Raw genomic sequence first — 19183 nt, 5'->3', positions numbered from 1 at the left:
GAGACCTTTAGGAGGGTCTTGAGGTAGTTTAGCTGAGAAATCTTGGTGATTTGGAACAGGATGGTAGTAGTGGAGATGAATGGAGATGAACCAAATTGATAAAAGAAAAATGGAGGTAGAGATAGCATTTGCTGGTACATTAGATGTAGAGATTAAGGGAAAGGAACACATCAAACGCACTTCTTAGATTTTGGCTTGAACAACTGGATGGATGATGGAGGCATAAACGAAATTAAAGATGATTGGGAGAATAGGTTTGGGGAGGTTGAGGCAGGACTCAAGTTATCTTGACATTTAATATATGACCAGCAAGTAGTTGGATTTATTAGTTTGGTGCTCAGGAAAAAGAGCATGACTAGAAAGTTTTGGAATCATCAACACATAAGTGGTATTTATAGCCATGTTACTAGATGAGATCATCTGGAAAAGAAAGAAATGCAGATAGAGACAAAGAGATGGCCCTGGTCTGCTATTGGAGACCCTCAGCACCACCAGGTGGGGGAAAGGAAAATGCAAAGGTTCCCAGATGCAAATACTTCCAAGAGTCTGAATCCTCATCACTATATGTGGTCATTTTTTTTCTCCTATAATTTAAAAAAAATCTTTAATAACAAATATTTAAAAATAGGGGATTTTTGCTTTAAAATCTACATGTTTAGTGTCTGTTGAAAAATCCAAAGATGTGTTGTTTTTCAGCCTGTATTCCCATTGGACAACATTGGTGGGAACCAGTACTTGCTTTAGTTTGAGGCATGTGCTCCCAGCAGTGGTACAGATGGTCTTTTTCACATCCTGTTGTTCTCAGGACTGTTATGCGCCCTTCACTCCTTCAGCCTTGCCCACCTGGGCATTTGTGTTTGACCTACCTTTTGTTTTGTTTCAGCATTAATTTAATACTTGGCACATTGTAGCATATCGATTCACGACTGTTTATTAAGTAAAAAAACCCACAAGATCCCTTTTGCCTCCAGGATTGACTCTGTGACAGTATCATCTTGATGTCTTTTATACTAAGTGAAGACATTAACCATATCAGTGTATAAAGCAAACGGGGTCCTTTGTGCAAAGTAAAGATAACTTGACCTTATACTTCACCACAATGTGGAAGTGGTCTGAGTAGAGACAAGTACATTTGAGATGTACCCCTTTACCACATGAAGACATTTCCACTACTTAAGGAGTGTGTGGTTAATTACAGCCTAATGAAGAATGACTCATGCTAATATTTTGGTTTCCCCTATATTCTTTGAAACAAGCCTCTATCACAGTTTAAATCCTGAAAAGTATGTTTATATTAAGAATGTCATTCACCGTATTAGTGAAGTGTTCAAATTTTATTTTCCATTTTATTTTACTGTGATGTTTCCTTAATCTTCCTATGACTGTGATAACCCAATTTTTTTTTTATTTGAAGTCTAAAATAATAGGAATTAAATGCCATTTCTTTATCCATGAATCTTTGCTAACATGGATAAATTTAAATTCTAAAAATTATTAACCAAAGCAGACAAATCTGAGTTGTCTCTAGTTCTTGGACACGTTGTATCAGACTTACCAATGGCAATAATATTATTATATATTATTATTTATATTATTATATATTAATATTAACATTTAAAGCCATTTACTATGTATGATGCACATTACCGGGGTCATTCCATTTAGTCCTCACAACACTGAAGTGAGAGAGATTGAGTACTATGGTTTTTAAGTGGTAAAAGTGAGATTCAAACACAGGCAGGACAGTTTTCGTGTTCCTAACTCACACAGAAACCATACAGCCTCCATCTACGCCTTTTCTTGGAATCTTTTCAGTGAAGCAGTAGGTAAATTGGTCCTCTTTGTATTCTATCAATCGATATAATTATCCTCCTGAAAACAAATCACTATGAAAAAATAAATTTGGTCTTGGACTTTGGAGAAACTTTTCCTACGAGCCACAGTGGTGATTCTTTAGAGGAGTTAGAGGAGCAAGGTAGGGGTAGGGTGGCAGCTGCGAATAAACACATTCCACCTCTATCCCCAAGTGATCACTGTCTAGAATCCCCAGGAAATTGAGGAGGTGGCAGAAAGAAGTTGAATTATATAGTTACAAATAGATTTCCTTTCCTTGAAGAGGATTCTTAGTTGGCGGTCCTTCTGAAATGTGCTCCTGCCCCACTCAGAACCAGTGGATTAAGAGAATCATCAAAAGTTGATGGGAGGTGAATTTCTCAGGAACCAGTACTTTCTAGAAACTGTCTTGTGAAAAAGCGCAGGAAAGAAAACAATGTCGAAGTTAGAAGCTGGTTTGCATTCCTGGCACACTGTGGATGCTCAGTAATTATTTTTTAGTGAGAGCCAACTTTTACTGGGCACTCACGGTATACCAGACACAAGGAAATTCTCAATATATTATTACCTCACTGGACTCCTGGGAAGAAAGTGGCTTAACTCCATTTTGCTGCTGAGGAAACTGAGGCACAGAGAGGTTAAGAGACGCCATGTAAGAGGCATAGTCCATTTGCTTAACCAATAAACTAACTGTTGAGAAAATAGATGAAATAATAATGAATTTGGAAAGAGAAAACCCCACAAAGAACTTAATCGACAGAACAGAACTAAACTCTTGAATCACATTTGGGTTCTTCCTGGTACAAAAAGGTAAAGAAAGAAGAATTAGGAAGAGACAGAACATTTTTCAGGATATTAACAGAGTTTTAGGTTTACATTTCTGAACAGCGATTTTTGAACTGTGTTCAGTTGACCCCCTAGAGCTAGTAGGGGGGCTCTTGATGATGTTTGAAGCTGAGAAGCCCACCTTTTAGCAGATTTATATAGCAGAGGTTTGTCTAAGACATTCATTGGGGAGAAAAATTTCCACTGTCCTTGAGAAAAAAGTTTTTTTTAAAGTAATTCCATAGGCCAGCCTCCAAGCTCTAAAATAGTAATAGCATTTATCCTTATTTTTTACTGTGAAACATGGTACATATTCGTGGTTAACATCATCTAAAGCAATACTATATTTTGGTATTGAGCAGTTTCCTATTAGAAAAGCAATTTAACTTAAGGCAAGGAAGGAAGATGGATATGGTCAATACCTTAGAGGATGTTTCATGGCACATCAGATCAGACAGTGCAGAAAGGACACAAGCCATTTAAGGAAGTTATAAAAACACAATTCTAGGCAGTTTGGTTCAGCTGTGGATTGATAGAAAATAGCAGGGCACAAAGAATATACGGTGGTTAGAGAGAAGGTGGAGGGTGCGTGGGCAATGGGAGTAATAAATTCTTTTAGCCTGTGAGACCAAAAGGCAAGGTTACAGGTGGTGAAAAACAGCAGTGAGCAATTTTACAGCAAGGAGTAATCTTCATTTATCACGTTTTTAGCATTGGGCTTTTTCTTTATAGTTCAAATCTAGACAATGGTCAGAACATTTGGCAGTGGTATCTTTAAGGAATAGAGAAAATTAGGTAAAACTTTGGTGTTTTAAAGACATGTTTAAAGACAGCATTTTTATTAACAGAGCTATAAGTCTTCTGCAAAAATATAATCCTTCAATTATAACAATATATCATAATCTTGGCTACCAGTTTCTTAAGTATCTTTTTTAGCCATTCTCTAGATAAGGTTTTGTTTGTTTGTTTGTTTGTTAAATTACCTCAACTATTTATTTTATGTTCATATCATTTTTATTTAGTATGTGCATAGGTGATATATTCACATTGTTTGAATTTTTTTTAAACATATAAGTATACACAGTGAAAATCTTCCAAGATTCCAGACATCCAACTCACCTTCCACAGACTAGCAAGGTTATTAGTTTCTTGTGTTTCCTGTGAATTCTTTCAGACTAAGTTTATGCAAAGATACCTATTTCGTTTGAATTTACACAAATAGTAAGAAGCACACATAGTCTTAGGGCAGATGAAAGCAAAGATGGGTTAGGGAGAAATCCCAGAAAGTTTCAAACTCAAATTAAGTACTTTGAAGGGAGAGGGCAAAATAGATCCTCTAGAGCTTCTCTCCTGCTCTCTTTAGATAGGCCCTTCCTGAGACACTGAGTCATGGAGGAGAGGCTCAGAGTCCTTTGCATCAAGGATTAGCTGGGGAAGAAACTAAAGCTCTTTCAATTTAAAAGTGATCAGCCCTCTGACAGGACAGTAAAGGTTGGATGGGGGGAAGGGAAAGACTGTGAAGAGGACCTTTGTAAAAGTTTTTGATGCGAAGCTGACCAAACACATCAGAACCATGACGAAACAGTGGGAGCTTCTGACACAGGCGAGCAACTTCAGAAAAAATTAGATTCATTCCAGTCTGAGGAAAACAAAATAATTAAAAACAGTTAAAGGTTAATGAGTAAGATATTCCATATTTGTTTTCTAAATTATTTATCCCACTCAAATGAACTGTGTAAAGGACAATGAGAGACCAATGTCTAAATTATGTATTCTGCTTAAATAGTCTTTATATGTATATTTCATTTAAAAAAAAATAAATAAAGTGTTTTCACTTTAGAGCTATGTAATTGTATAAAGCAAATACAGGTATTCATGTCTGCTGCCATAGCTAGCACAGGCTCTAGATAGCACTAGTTCATTTCAGTCACAGACATTTATCATATGCCAGACACTATGTCGATATTGGAGGAGCAACATGAACAGACATGGAGGAGGGACACAGAATGAGTGTTTTCAGTAGACTATGGGAAGCACAGCAAAACAACACAACAACAACACACACACACACACACACACACACACACACAAATCCATCCTGGTTACTCACCCTCCAGCAGGTTTGGTTACCCTAAGGAAAGTGACAGCTTCCAAAGTGTTAGCCTTACTCATCCATACCCACCAAAGTGATAACAGATGTCACAAAAATAAGAAACTATTTTTAAAACCTGTGCAATTTTTTCAAATGACTCATCATAGAGCTGATAATTGAGTCTCTGCCTAACAGTTTGGAGTGTCAGGGAGGAACTAGCTTTCTGTTGGAGCAATGAAAAATTTTGAAAATACATAGTGATAGTGGTTGCACGACATTGTGAAAATAATTAATGCCACTGAGTTGTACATTTAGAAATGGTTAAAATGACAAATTTTATGTTATATATATTTTACTACAATAATAAAATATTCAAACAATGGTGCTAGAGATTTTTCTTAGGAGGGGAGTATTTTTAAGGTCCTTGATTAACACCTTATTTAGTCATATTAAATATATTCCTCAGTTTTTTGTTTTTGTTTTTACATTTTACTGACCTAGGAAGTCCAAAATTCTGTAGGCTACTTTGTCTATACACCAGTGAGAAAGTAACCAAAACTGATTATTTTGTACAATACATGATTTAGTTTTAAAAGACAAACTTTGATCCATAACACCTTCTCTTTTTTCCTGTCACCTCTATTTTTCTGGCAAGGAACGCCCTCCTCCAAAAAATAAAAGATTATATTTTTAATAAAACTAAGAATAATAGGTCATAATCTAATACCATATTTCTAAATTATTTTCTGCAACTAATTGTTTTTGTCCTATTGTTTAAAAGACTTTGGCTGAATTACATAGCAATGCAAAGATCAGTTTTTTGGTCATGCCAGTGCTTTTTATAATTTGGTAAAATTGAATAATGTCCTGGATTTTACAGCAGAATTTGTAAAATAATAACAGGGCCCTGCTGTTTCCCCTGGAGACAACTGTGGTCTCTGAAGGGCATCTAACCTTTCAAGTCACTGTCATTGGCACTCACAAGTAGAAATATGAAATTTCTGTAACTTACAAACTGAACTTCTAAAAAATTCAAACCATCCAAAATGAGCACATGTACAATGCTTAGTTTTATATATTTTTCAAAAAATGAAAAGGAAAACAGGCAATACTCATGTGATGATGAAGTTTTTTTTTTCTTTTTGCATTTTATTTGCCTGTTGATCAAACAGTTTTGATTTAAACATTAATTTCGAATCAGTCCAGGTTTTTGTAACCACTGATCGGATTCAACACTTAATCTAGGCAAGACAATGCAAAATTTGTCCTCAGCACTCTTATTTCTCTTCTGTTCTTTGTGCTTGCCCTCTCCCCTCTTCACCTTAATGTGTTTCCTGGTTGATCCCTATCGCGACAGCCTGCCATAGTGAGCCTGATAAGAATGTTAAATTAAAATGTTCTCATGACATAGACCTATCACTCAAAGAGCTAAGCCCCAGTAGAGCTTGCCATGGAACCCAGAACTCTTGACTCACTGGCCAGTGTTCCTTCCTACGTCTTTCTTGTTCTGCAACAGGCCACTCCCACCATCAATGCTCAATGCTCTATAATCTGCAGTGTCAATCTTCTAAAAACAAGCAACTACCAGCATACATTGTTTTCAAGGCCATGTTGGTGGTTTTGGTTAAAAAACATTAATGGCCCTCAGTCACTCAATGTGTCACGTGTTGCACATCTTTCTTAGGGTTCTTTGAATTTCAGCCGGGGACTTCTGTCATCTATTGACTCAACACCCCAGTGCCCCCTACCCCCACAGAAAAATAAGAATGGTAGAAGTGTATACATTCTGACAGGCTTGTTAGAAAATTATTTGGGGAAGTCAGTGGATTTTTTGCATCTGCTCAGTTCTCAATATTATACCACATAAGTCGTCATCTATTCACAATGCTGGAGTTAAAGTAAATAGTACCTAAAAAAAGCAGAAGCTTATACTTCTAAAATACTACAACATGATTTACAGTTAACTACAGAAAAAAATTAGAAGTCTCAGTCCTTTGTACAAGAGTTTTAATCTTTGCTTTAACTCTTTAATTTATAAAACACTCAGACCTTGTATTCATTCTGGAACACCTGATGATTAAGCTAAACCACATGATAATTTCCAGGTTATCTATATAACACAGGTGGCATTTTATATATTTTTTCACTCCACATGATTCAAAACTTTATATGTAAGTGAAACTATGGAAGTTTACTGTATGCCAAAATTATGCTCGGTATTAGGCAGGATCATACTAGAGAAATACTGTAAAAAATCTAGACAATAGGAACAATCAACAGTGAGTGGACACTTACTTTGAATGGACATTATTTTACAACAGTGAATGGACATTATTTTAAGCGCTTCGTGTGTCTATTAGGTCAACTATATATAGTAGATGTTACTACCCCTAATTCGCATATAAGGAAATTGGGACTTAGAAATTATACAACTTACAAGGCTACAGAGTCAGTAAATTAAATAGATGAGGTTAGAACAAGGTCTCCATCATATTAAAGACCTCCTAACTACTGCAATACTCCTTATCCCAGTGTATCTGGGCATTGATTTTGACTTCAAAAAGCTTAAAAGAATCACGAAGCTGCAACATCCTGTAGCTCTGTGTCATGTCTAAACTCAAGTCCCCCAGCATGGGAAGGCCAGCTCCCAAGTCTCCTCCCGAGGGTCTGGATAGGAGATGTTCTCTAAGGCCCTCAGGCATAACTGAGCATACTTAGTCAACAGCACTTCTCCCTCTTGCCAGAAAGAAAACACTAGAGATATGTAGGTAGAACTCGAATGCAGTCATTGGGGATATTATGGGGGAAAGCTATGTAGGATGGAGTTGGATAGATTTACCTTTCATCTCTTACAATTCTATGGTCCTAAATAAGATAAAAAAATAGAATCTAAAGAAAATGCTTAATGAGATGGATTTGTGATTTGTTTTAATTAAGCCAATATCTTCTCATTTTTTTTTTTATCTATTCAAAGTAGGGGCATTGATGGCTTTGTTAAACTGCTCAGTTTCTAAGGATTGGGGCTGACATACATAAAATTATGTTTATTTTTGAATATTACATAATTCTGATTGTTATAGGATAAAAATAGAAACACGGTATCTATTTTTGGACACTTTTTATTTTAAAATCTGAATTCTATGTATGCCATTAAATAACTAAGTTTTCAGATCTGTCTAGAGGTGAGTGGCTACTCTTCTTGGTGACTTGTGTATCTTAAATAATTCATGTCCAAGGTTTATTCAGTACCTACCAGCTTGAGGCAGGAAGGGCTGCATAACAGGCAGCTTCGGCAGCCTTTGAAAGCTATGTATGGGAGAGAAGGTGTTTGTGTCCAGTCGTTCTTATATCATTTTCTCATTTTCAAATCTTGCATATCCTCAAGAGACCTTGTCAAGGTCAAAAGCACAATGAGCTAACCAGGGGAAACCCCAGAGTAAGCCAAGATCTGAAAATAACAGCTATCTCTCTAGAGAACAGCAGCCCTGCTGAGTTGGCAAGCTTGGAATACTGCGGTGCTCTCTGGAAGGCTATAAAGACCTTGCCAGAGGGAGGAGAAAACTAGAAGGACAAGGAAAAGAAAGGTGGAAGTGATAGGATAACTGTAAAATAAGACATAGTAGGAAGCAAAGAGAGAGGGAGTAGAAGGAGATTTAAGGGAAGAAATAATAAATTGATTAATCAGAAAATAAATATAACTTTGAATATACTTTGAACATTCAAGTTTTGAGGAATATATTTCAAAATCTGGAATTTTTTAAAGCATTTGCTAAAAATGCCTGATGTCTATAGCCTTTGTGTGAAAATAAAATGCACGTTGATTAAAATGCTCCAGAATGACATTTTAATCATAGGTGTATATTGGAATAGAGGTCATAAATGTGAGACTATTTCTAAGTTCTTTGGCCAGAACAGTATAATGAAAGTTAATTATGTTGTTTTATGCTTTCTGGTAAATATAATACAGATTTATATCTGAGAGAGCTCACTTAGGAAGAGAAAAACTCTCCCACTTTGAAATTTTTTGGTTTATATTGATGAAATAGTCATGGTTCTCTGTTATTACTCTTGGTCTTGTATATGTTTTTGATATTTAAATGTAAAAAATATGTAATTTATTATGAAATTATCAAACTTCAGATGACTGTGGAGTCTTATGTCTAATATTTCTTAATTATTATAATTCACATCCTTCCTTTTTTCAGTAGTTTAAAAGACATGGCTACTTATAAATGGCCTCTAAGGTCTGGAGATACCTTTCTTTGTGGTTCAAAAGAGATTAATGTCCAACAATGCAGGGAAGCTTATCACCCAATGCTACTGTTTGTGAAATGGCCTGTATAGGTAGCATAATTCATTTTATAAAAAAAGTCTAGAAGCATATTAATAGTTCTTTATTATTATTATTATTATTACAGAAGAAAATGGCCCCCATCTACTCGTGGAAGCAGAACAAGACAAGGTGTTCTCACATAGAGGTGGCAATGTTACACTGCCATGTAAATTTTATCGAGACCCTACAGCATTTGGCTCAGGAACCCACAAAATCCGAATTAAGTGGACCAAGCTAACTTCAGATTACCTCAAAGAAGTGGACGTTTTTGTTTCTATGGGATATCATAAGAAAAGCTATGGAAGCTACCAAGGTAGAGTGTTTCTGAACGGAGAAAGTGAAAACGATGCTTCTTTGGTGATCACAGACCTCACCCTGGAGGATTATGGAAGATATAAGTGTGAGGTGATTGAAGGATTAGAAGATGATACTACTGTGGTAGCATTAGATTTACAAGGTAAGTGTCTATAAATCATGTCAAAATTAGAAATGATAATTGCTCTTTTTTTATGACAAGTAATGTCTAGTGATTACCATAGTGATGATGTAAGAAACCAAAAGTCCATGTATAGCACATTTTTCTATTCTTTTGTATTTTCTAGCCTGCCTATGATTCCTGCTTTCATATTTGAAATGTACACACAATGGTTATAATACAAAATTGAAGCTATTTGCAAGTAGGAGAAAAGTGCAATAGAACTGAATTAATAATATTCAGAAACTGCCTTGTAAAATTTAAATCTCATTGCATGGCTATTGAGAAATTCACATTGCATAGTTGTTGTTGTTGTTGTTGTTATACTTCTAAAATTATCCTAGTTTCAAAATAATGGCAAGTTTTGTGAAGGACATCTGCTAACTAAAATACATATAATTGTATCCCATAAAGTAACTGTGAAAACTTAATTTAACAAAAGTAACCTCCAGGTTTATTTAAATAGTCTTGTAAAGAAATAATTATTTTTAATGTTCTATAGTCTCTCAGACATTGAATACCAAATGGTCAAAGCATTTTGAGGGAAAATGTATTTATTGTATATGTAATATATTCAGTAGATTCAAAAACCAAAATATGTGGAAAACTAAACAATAAAATGTGTCTTTGCCATCCTCTGCCCAAAGCCCACCCTCTCTCAATGTGCCCCGCCAGTAGGAAAACTCCTCTCCGTAGTTTCTCATGTATCTGAAAGCATCTTACATTCATGAATTTAAGTCTTTCTTTAATTGAACGATGAATTTTGACTGCATCAATAGAACACTTTTCTTCCTTATGCATATAAATATAGGTGTGTGTTTTCTAAAAGCTCCTTTCCCATCCTAGAACAGACTTGTGCCTTTGGAAAATATGTGTTTGGTCCACTAGCACATCACTGAATGTTTGACCTTCTGAATCTCATAGAATCCCATCACCTGTATGGAAATTTATTAGCTTTATGTATCTAATAAATTACAGGATATCATAAAGTGCATTTTTGTCATCTTTTCTTCTCTTTTAGTTGTAGTTCTTGGCTCCTGATTGCATGCCACCTGTTCTTTCAGTTTTTATTGAGTCAAATTAATATCCATGAACACTAGTTAAAATGAGGCCAAATACATAAAAAGATAGTCTGAGAACTTTTAGAAATAGAAAAATATTTCAGATATGTGCATAGCACTGCTAGACACCAGGAGAGGCACTGAGGAAGGTAAAATTATGCTACATGGTCTCTGCCTCTTTATTACTAAAACTATTTACTTTATAGAGTTATTGAAATTTAGTTTTTGTATGTACCATGGTCCGAAAACCTTTCATATGTCTAACAAACTGATATTTGCCAAGTAGGATAATTACCCTATGCAATTATAAATCTTAAAGAATGTGTTTTCAAAACACATTTTGACTGACCAAGTATACATCATTTGGTATTATTCTTTTCCATGTGCTGTATCACTCTTTTTAATCCCCTTTGTAGTGATGCATAGCACTATAGCATTTGGCTCAGGAACTTCATAGAAAAGTAAAGATCTTTTAATAATATCTTGACATATAAGTATAAAATAATTATACTTGGAAAATAACTATATAACCTTCTTTCTCACCCATGAAAGTTTCACTTTTCTTATTTTTGTAATGCTAGATGAAAGCAATCACAATTGCTTCATAATTCAGCTGTAGAAATTGTACATTTTTCCACAGAGCCAAGAAGGTTTCTGTAATAATGCTCTTAGATGTTGAAATCTTAACTAGCTGGAAGAAAATAAGTAAATAAATAAAAGACTAACAAACATATAGTTCCAGAAATGCCCCTACTTGTTAGAAACATCTGATTGTTGAAATGTGCGCACCAAATGTGCACAATACAATGAAGCTTTTAAAACTTTGGCTGAGACATAAAAATTGACCTTAATGTACTTGGAATATGTTCTTTCTGGCATCATCAAACATTAATTAAAATTTATGTAAATTTTCAAGTTAATATAACAATAAGTTGACTATTCTTATAATTGAGAAATTATTTTAATATAAGGTTTCACTTTGACTTTACGAAATGGTTGCATGAAATTATGTTAAATTTGAAAGGAACTCAAATAAAAATATATAACACTAAATTTGAAACCGAATCAATCATATTTCAGTAGCATTCAATAGTTAATCAAGGGAAAATTACTAAAGAAAACATTTTTCTAATGCCCATGAGAGTCCATCAGCTATACTTGAGTGAATTTAAACCTGAAAAATTGTCTTGGCCTTTAAAATGATTATAAATTAAAATATTTTATATCCTCCACTGTTACTCTCTTGAGTCATTTGGGAAATGGAATTCAACCCAAATGGTTTCTTTCTCTCTCCACATTGAGATTCTTGAGGTCTAGCTGCCAAGGAAATCTCTACAGGATAAATTAAATATTATCCTTTTCAGCAGCATTCCTGGGGTTGCTGAGTAAAGAGGATGAAGACACAAGGGAAGAGGGTGAATGGTAGCAGTTCCTTCCCAGCACGGGCTGGGTTCTTAGCTGGGTGCCTGGGCAGTTTTTAGATAGAGCCATCTCCAGCCTTCCTTGCTATCATCACTGCAGGGGACAGAGGCAACGCAGAGAGTCTTTTCTTCCTTCCTTTTGGCTCTGATTCAGCTTACAGATCCGTCAGCCAAGAACCTGAGAAAGCAGGATGAGATTAGGAAGCCTTCCTGGATCTCTGCCTGTGGTGGACAGTGCCAGCTGGACTGCCCTAGAAGGACCAACGTGTACTGCAGAGGCCTTCAGTGGACCACGACTTGATTTAGGCTATTGAAATTTCTTTTTGTAGAGTCTTCCAGGACAACTTATAAAAGAAAACATTTCCTGTGTGCTGGTTATACCATTAGTGAATTGTACATTCATCTTAAAAGAGGGTCTGCAGTCTCATAAAAATAGTACACGTGCTATAATTCACCAAATTACTGTGTCAGTGGGACAATTTTTTATATTGCACATGCTAAAGTATTAATTCTAATTATATTTAAAAACTCCAAGGCAATAATCACTCTAAATAAATTGTCTTTTAGCAACTAAGAGGGACATTCTGATAGAGTGGTCCTTCTTAAAGTCTGGCAAGTGGTACACCTTTGCTTTCTTAAGTAATCCTTAACCTTTAGAGAAATTGTACAGAGAGTTGTGAGACAACTCAATCACTTCCCATGATTATTTGACTGACAAGGATGCTTTTGGAAAACCATTCATCTCCCTGGGCAAAGTCAAGCACCAAGTCACACAGTTTACGTTTGCTCTTTAAAATATTTAATTCTTCAGCATTAACTTAATCAACAGGTGTTTATTATGTGCATGCCTTGTAGAGGACAAGCTTGGGAATTTTTTTTTCTATTTGTAATAAAATTTTTTTTAAAGCTTAGTTTTGATTTGTAATATAGAAATGGAAAAGCTGAAAAATAGTAATGGAAATATTTTTAAATAAAAGCCCTTATTTTAGTTGTACTGTTCAACAACAGAAAAGAAAAAAAGATTAGGGGCTACAGTAAAAATTTAAACGTGAGAGCCCCAATGTGCCTCACTGTAAAGGATTATCTTATTAATATGAAATAAGACTGCTTAATTCAGTTTTTGTTAGATATGCAAAAGAATTCACTTTTGGGTTTCTCCAAATCAGAAGCCTCCTGAGTGAAAGTTATTTATCTCCAAGTTTTTAGCAGTACATGTAAAAGGAGGTATATATATCTACATTTGAAGAATTTAACATGTTTTTATACATTTAAAAGACTATATAAAACTAATTACTAATTATATAAGACTAATACTAAGAAAAAAATACTGCGAATTTTGATCAACACCTTTTCTCTCAGCACTATTTCTACATCCTTTACCACTATTAATATTCGATAATGACTTTTTTCCATTTGAAAGGGGCTTAGTAGGAATCCGTTTTAGGGTTAATAACCAGTGGCAGATGGAGGGCTATTTGGAAAATATAATCTGCAGAAAGGAGAAATTTTAAGGCCTGAGTTGAACTCTTAGCAAAAGAGGTAAACCACTGAAATTATCAAACCACATATCTAATTTTGAGATGCTCAGAGCCAGAGGCTGTTTGAAGGGGAAAGGGCCTATGAGAACCAATTGCAAGTTGATCAAAAACTACTACTTCATATGATGGAGATTCTATTATGTTTTTTCACCAGTCAAATGGGATTCGCTCATAGTTCCTTTTTGTGCCACTGATGATCCTGTGCTTTCTTCCTTGGACAGGTGTGGTATTCCCTTACTTTCCACGACTGGGGCGCTACAATCTCAACTTTCACGAGGCACAGCAGGCTTGTCTGGAACAAGATGCTGTGGTTGCCTCCTTTGACCAGCTGTATGATGCCTGGCGAGGTGGATTGGACTGGTGCAACGCTGGCTGGCTCAGCGATGGCTCTGTGCAATACCCCATCACCAAGCCGAGAGAGCCCTGCGGAGGCCAGAACACAGTGCCCGGTGTCAGGAACTACGGGTTTTGGGATAAAGCTAAAAGCAGATATGATGTGTTCTGTTTTACATCCAACTTCAATGGTAGGATATTAACTGTACTGCCCTATATCAGAGACCAGTACCTACTAGGACACTTCACTTGACTTAATCTTAAAATTAATCACTTAATCTCATCTACAAGAGGAGGGGAGAGGTGGGGAAGGGAAGGAAAGGAAAAGGAAAAAAGATTTAAGGAGTAGCTTCAGTTTGAAAAGATGCAAAAGTTCTTTAATGTCATATTTTTTTTTAAATCCACAAAAGTCAAGCAAAGGTGCTTATTTCCACTATTGCTAGGTTTTATTGCATTCAATTGTTATTATGACATAGTTTAAACTGTGATATTGTCTGGGGTTTGTCGATGACTGATTCGTTGTATTCAACATGACTCCCCACTCTACCTTCCTCCATCGAGAACTAGCCACATAATTTGTGGGCCCAAGCGAAATGAAAATGTAGGCTCCTTGTTCACAAATTATTGAGAATTTTAAGATAGTAATAACAGGCCATTAAACCAATTATGGGGCTCTGTGTAACTGCACAGGTCACACATCCATGAAACAAACCCTGGCCCCATCATTTTATATTTTAGTTCCCTGGTGACATGCTTTGGGAAAAATAGCAAGGGATCAAGGATCAACAAACTTTCTGTAAAGAGCTATATAAATATTTTTGGCTTTGTGGGCCATATTGTCTTGTTTGCAACTACTAAATCAATGTAGCTTTGTAGGTAGTAACACAAAAGCAGCCATAGAAGTTATTAAATGGATGGGTGTGGCTATGTTCTAATAAAACTTTGACTGATGTGCTGTATGTAGTTTGCCTACCCCTGGTATACACGATAGAATTCACCCTCTAGCTAATGTTTTGATGGCTTCTACCCTTTCTCTAAATCACATCATCTTAGTCTAGAAAGAACTGGCAAACATTAATTTGTACTTGGATAATCTATAGTAAATGAGGCACAGGGAGATATCATATCACAATGTGTAATCAGATAAGAGAGTGATTATATTCTACCAGAAATTTAAAGTCTGAGAAAGTCTTCAGGTGGTGTGTACCACTTCAGTCAGCTGATGTCATATTTTATACATTTTATGCATATATAATATATATCGAAGGAATCTCGGTAATTAACACTGTTTAAGAAGTGATTCAGACTAACTTGCTTTCTTGTGAAATTAAAAAAAAAACAAAAACCTGTTAGATATCAGGGCTCTCACAGAGGAAAGTTGGAAAAAATAAATAAATTCATCTTCTCTGCTAGTGAGTGAACAGACTAGGTTCACATTCTGAGCCCGTATTATTTATGGCAAGTGACTTCCTGTATTTTTTGCATTTTCATACTGTAGTCTTTGAATAAGAATAATGTCTTATTGATACCTGTAATGAAAAGGACTTGAGGGCTTTTGATATTTTTTAAATGGACTTTTTATGTCAGGAATGTTTTTTGATCTTTTCACATTCAAATTTTGCCTCTCCAGAAACTTGTACTGGGGTTCAGTCTTGCTACAGCTAGAATTTAAATAGCTCTTGCTTTTAACATGGAATTCTGTCTTCTCTGGTGCCATAGAAGGGCCCTTTTAGTCACTAATTAGCTAACAGAAACTGCATCTGTCATTTCTCTTTTCTTTTTTAAAGCTATAAAAGGGCACGTCTGAACATGTATTAAGGGGAAAAGAAAAAAACTAATTTAATGAAAAGTGACCCAGAGCACTACATTTAATTCAGGATCCTATGTTCCAAAAGCTTTACAGACATTGTTCTATATCCCACTTCATTGAGAAACATTTCCATTTTGAGCTCCTTCCATCCCTGTGTGTCTCATTGGCAGGCAATCTCATTGACTTTCTCCTTCTCTCTGCAGGCCGTTTTTACTACCTGATCCACCACACCAAGCTGACTTATGATGAAGCGGTGCAAGCTTGTCTCGATGATGGTGCTCAGATTGCGAAAGTGGGCCAGATATTTGCTGCCTGGAAACTTCTGGGATATGACCGCTGCGATGCGGGCTGGTTGGCGGATGGCAGTGTCCGCTACCCTATTTCTAGGCCAAGAAAGCGCTGCAGTCCTACTGAGGCTGCGGTGCGCTTCGTGGGTTTCCCAGATAAAAAATATAAGCTGTATGGTGTCTACTGCTTCAGAGCATACAATTGAGTGTGCCCCTTAGAGCACGTCAGTTTTAAAGTCGTTAAGAACATGTGAAAGGTTTTTTTTCAATATGAACTCATGCAAGTTACCAAAACTGTGATAACCCTTTTTTACTTACTGTAAAGAATCCTTTTCATAAAGATCAATTCATTAATTTGTTTTTGTAAAGCTATCATTCAATATATATTATAAATTAATATAATTTTAAGGGAAGTGATACATAAGGAGGCTTTAGAGCCAAACTGTTTATGCTACATCATCCCAACGAAGTATCCTTTCATGAACGGGGCATGCAATAGCTTGAGGATTGCTAGGATTAAATTAAGGGAAATAAAGCTACTCAGAGCGGCAGCTTCCACAAGCACAAATTTTTCACATTTGTACAATTTTGAAATGTACTACAATAAACAAATTAGAGCAACAGATTTGAAATACAGGCTTCTTTACATAAACCGAGATTCTGAGGTATTAAACAGAACTCAGTTTCACAAGAGAATAATCTACACTTTTCTAAAAGTTAATATTTCAAGTCTCCAATACAATATTTTACTCTTTAAAGTCCTGCCTTTTTGACCAAAAAAAAAAAAAAAATCATATGGACTCCAATGCATAGTAACAAGCACAGTAAAAACTCCTTAATAGCCCCATTTATGTAAAGTATTAAAGTTAAATAAGCAGATAATATTTAACCAATGAGAGACTCCTACCTTCTTCTAATTAAAATTACACATGCCTAAGAAGAATTGTTTTATCTTTTGAGTAGCTTTACTGAGTTATATTTAAATTCTAAGGGCCATTTGCTAAGCAGCATTTAGCATCTACTCAGGGCAGTTATATAGATAAACTGCTGGACAGAAAAACTGTAAAATTTAGCAGCTTGGTTTTATGTTAACCTATGAAATATTATTGTCCTATAAAAATAACTTTAAACTATTTAATAATTTCTTATTTACATTACATTAAAAAATTCAAATCATAAAAGGAGTGAATAACTACACACTTGCCTAACCAAGAAATAAGAACCCAACTTTTAAAATTCTTATTTCTCCTATTTGTATATACATTAGAAAGCCCAATTGGTGCCTGTGTTTGGGGAAAAAAGTAGTTCTTAATCTTCCTCCACATAGAAAATGTGGTCAGTGATGTCACTTTCTTTACTGGTCATTAGGCATAAGTGAAACACTGAAGCTGTCATCAAAGTGTTTACATTAAAATCTTCAGGGTTATAAGTTAAAGGGTAGTGCCAGGTTCAGAAAAACAACTTTCCACATTAGCAACTCCAATCTTAAATAAAGCTCTGTTTTCCTATATTTTTATGATTGTTGAGACCCTACAGGGACCAATATTTGTATTCAAATTACGCTTCATGGTTTCCCATTGTTTCACAATAAGTTCTAATAAATGGGATTTAGTATAATAATCCAAGTATGATGCAGCTGGTATACTTTCATGAATGTTTTTGTGTAGATTTTCCTCCCATGAACATGAGTAAATAAATTTGTTTCCTGAATTGATTGTGGTTGCATTTAAAGCTCTGTAATAATTCTAATAAATTTACTTTCCAAATGTAGAGTTACATGTGTGAAAGGTATAGAACAATTGGAAGTCCATGAAACCATAAGTATATTCATACATTATCTAGACAAAATATCATAAATAAAAGTAGATCACTTATCAAAAGTATATCTGGAAATTTTCAGATGCTTTAATATTAAAAGATGACAATGTATGCATGCTCATTTTTATATTAGGTTGGATATACAAATTGTACAAAAATATAAATCCAAAGAGATTGTGAGGTTTAACTCAAACACTGCTGATACAAATAGAACTCAAACTTTTAAATTAAAAATACCTGAATGATCTAGAATAAGATGAATATATTACTTTTTAAAGAGAGGACTATCTCCAAAAGAGTGACTCTAACACATCTCAAAAATGGGGGTTTGCTCACTGGAAGAAGCCCATACTTGAACAATTATTACCCACGTTACAAGAATTTTATTGGAAATGAAAGTGGGAACAAATTTCTTTTGAAGCAGATATATAATTTTTAGTTAATGCTGCAGAATTCTACCTTTATAATGTTAACTATAGTAGCATTTCTTAACTTTTGAATACTTACTAGTATAGGAACTGGTGCTGATCAAAAACTCTGGATTGACTGTTAGGTGATTAAATTCTATGCTGATTGCACACCATATTTCCATGCTTGTAAAAAAAAAGAAAGAAAGAAAGAAAGAAAAGAAGGTTAAATAATGAATAGTGCCAGGCAGAATTTTTATCTTTGAACTTCCCCTAAAGGATGAGAATCTGCTTTCCCCTTTGGTCTTCTACTTGAATAAGTTGTAGTGTTTTGTTTTGTTTTGTTTTGTTTTAATGTTATTATTTTGCCATTTTCCCACCAAATGTCTTATTTCTTACTTTATTCCCCAAAATATCTCACTAAGAATGTCAGAAAATAAAAGGTTTTCCTAATACAATTCCTAATAGAAAGTTCAAACAATACTTATTCAGAAATCACTCAGACATGGATTCCAATAGTATCAGAGCTAAAATGGGATAAAATGGGAGTCAGGGTTAGGAAATCTTATTTTGATCATTTTGTCCATAATTAATACTTGTGGCTCATATAAGGAACAAATTTTATCTGCAAGTTTCACTGAAACACCTACGTTTGAAAACCTAAATAAGAAGAAGAAATGATTCACATAAAAAGACAATAAGAATGGAAACAAGTTAATCACATTAACACTGGAAGCCATCTTTTAATGACTGCTGCCATATTTTATCAGTAATTTTTAGTCAAATATGGTATTTGTAAATTTAAACCTTCTCTCATAGAAAGGGGGCCGGTACCTGTTAAAGTTTTATTTTATGCAATAATATAGTTGCTTATTATTTTGACAATTAGAATTATACTCAAAGAAGATTCCAATTTGGTTGCTGGCAGCCATACTGGGTTTCTTGATTTC

At 35.0% G+C, this 19183-nt stretch overlaps 1 protein-coding gene across 2 annotated transcripts in view; it reads left to right on the top strand.

Annotated features, from left to right (window-relative positions):
- HAPLN1 (hyaluronan and proteoglycan link protein 1) overlaps positions 1–17691 on the top strand; it is a 63345-nt gene extending 45654 nt beyond the window's left edge. Inside the window, exons 3-5 of one of the 2 annotated variants that reach the window (XM_039875009.1) lie at positions 9169–9540; positions 13800–14102; positions 15925–17691. In XM_039875009.1, coding sequence (XP_039730943.1) covers positions 9169–9540; positions 13800–14102; positions 15925–16214 — 965 coding nt within the window. In that variant the 3' untranslated portion in view covers positions 16215–17691. The remainder of the gene's footprint in view (positions 1–9168; positions 9541–13799; positions 14103–15924) is intronic. The other variant, XM_039875010.1, reaches the window with a different exon arrangement.
- The last annotated feature ends 1492 nt before the right edge of the window (positions 17692–19183 follow it).

Source organism: Pteropus medius, unplaced genomic scaffold, assembly GCF_902729225.1.
Source record: "Pteropus medius unplaced genomic scaffold, Ma_sr-lr_union100, whole genome shotgun sequence".
Taxonomy (NCBI): domain Eukaryota; kingdom Metazoa; phylum Chordata; class Mammalia; order Chiroptera; family Pteropodidae; genus Pteropus; species Pteropus medius.
Note: the sequence above shows the minus strand (reverse complement) of the source record. Positions and strands in the feature narration are given on the sequence as shown.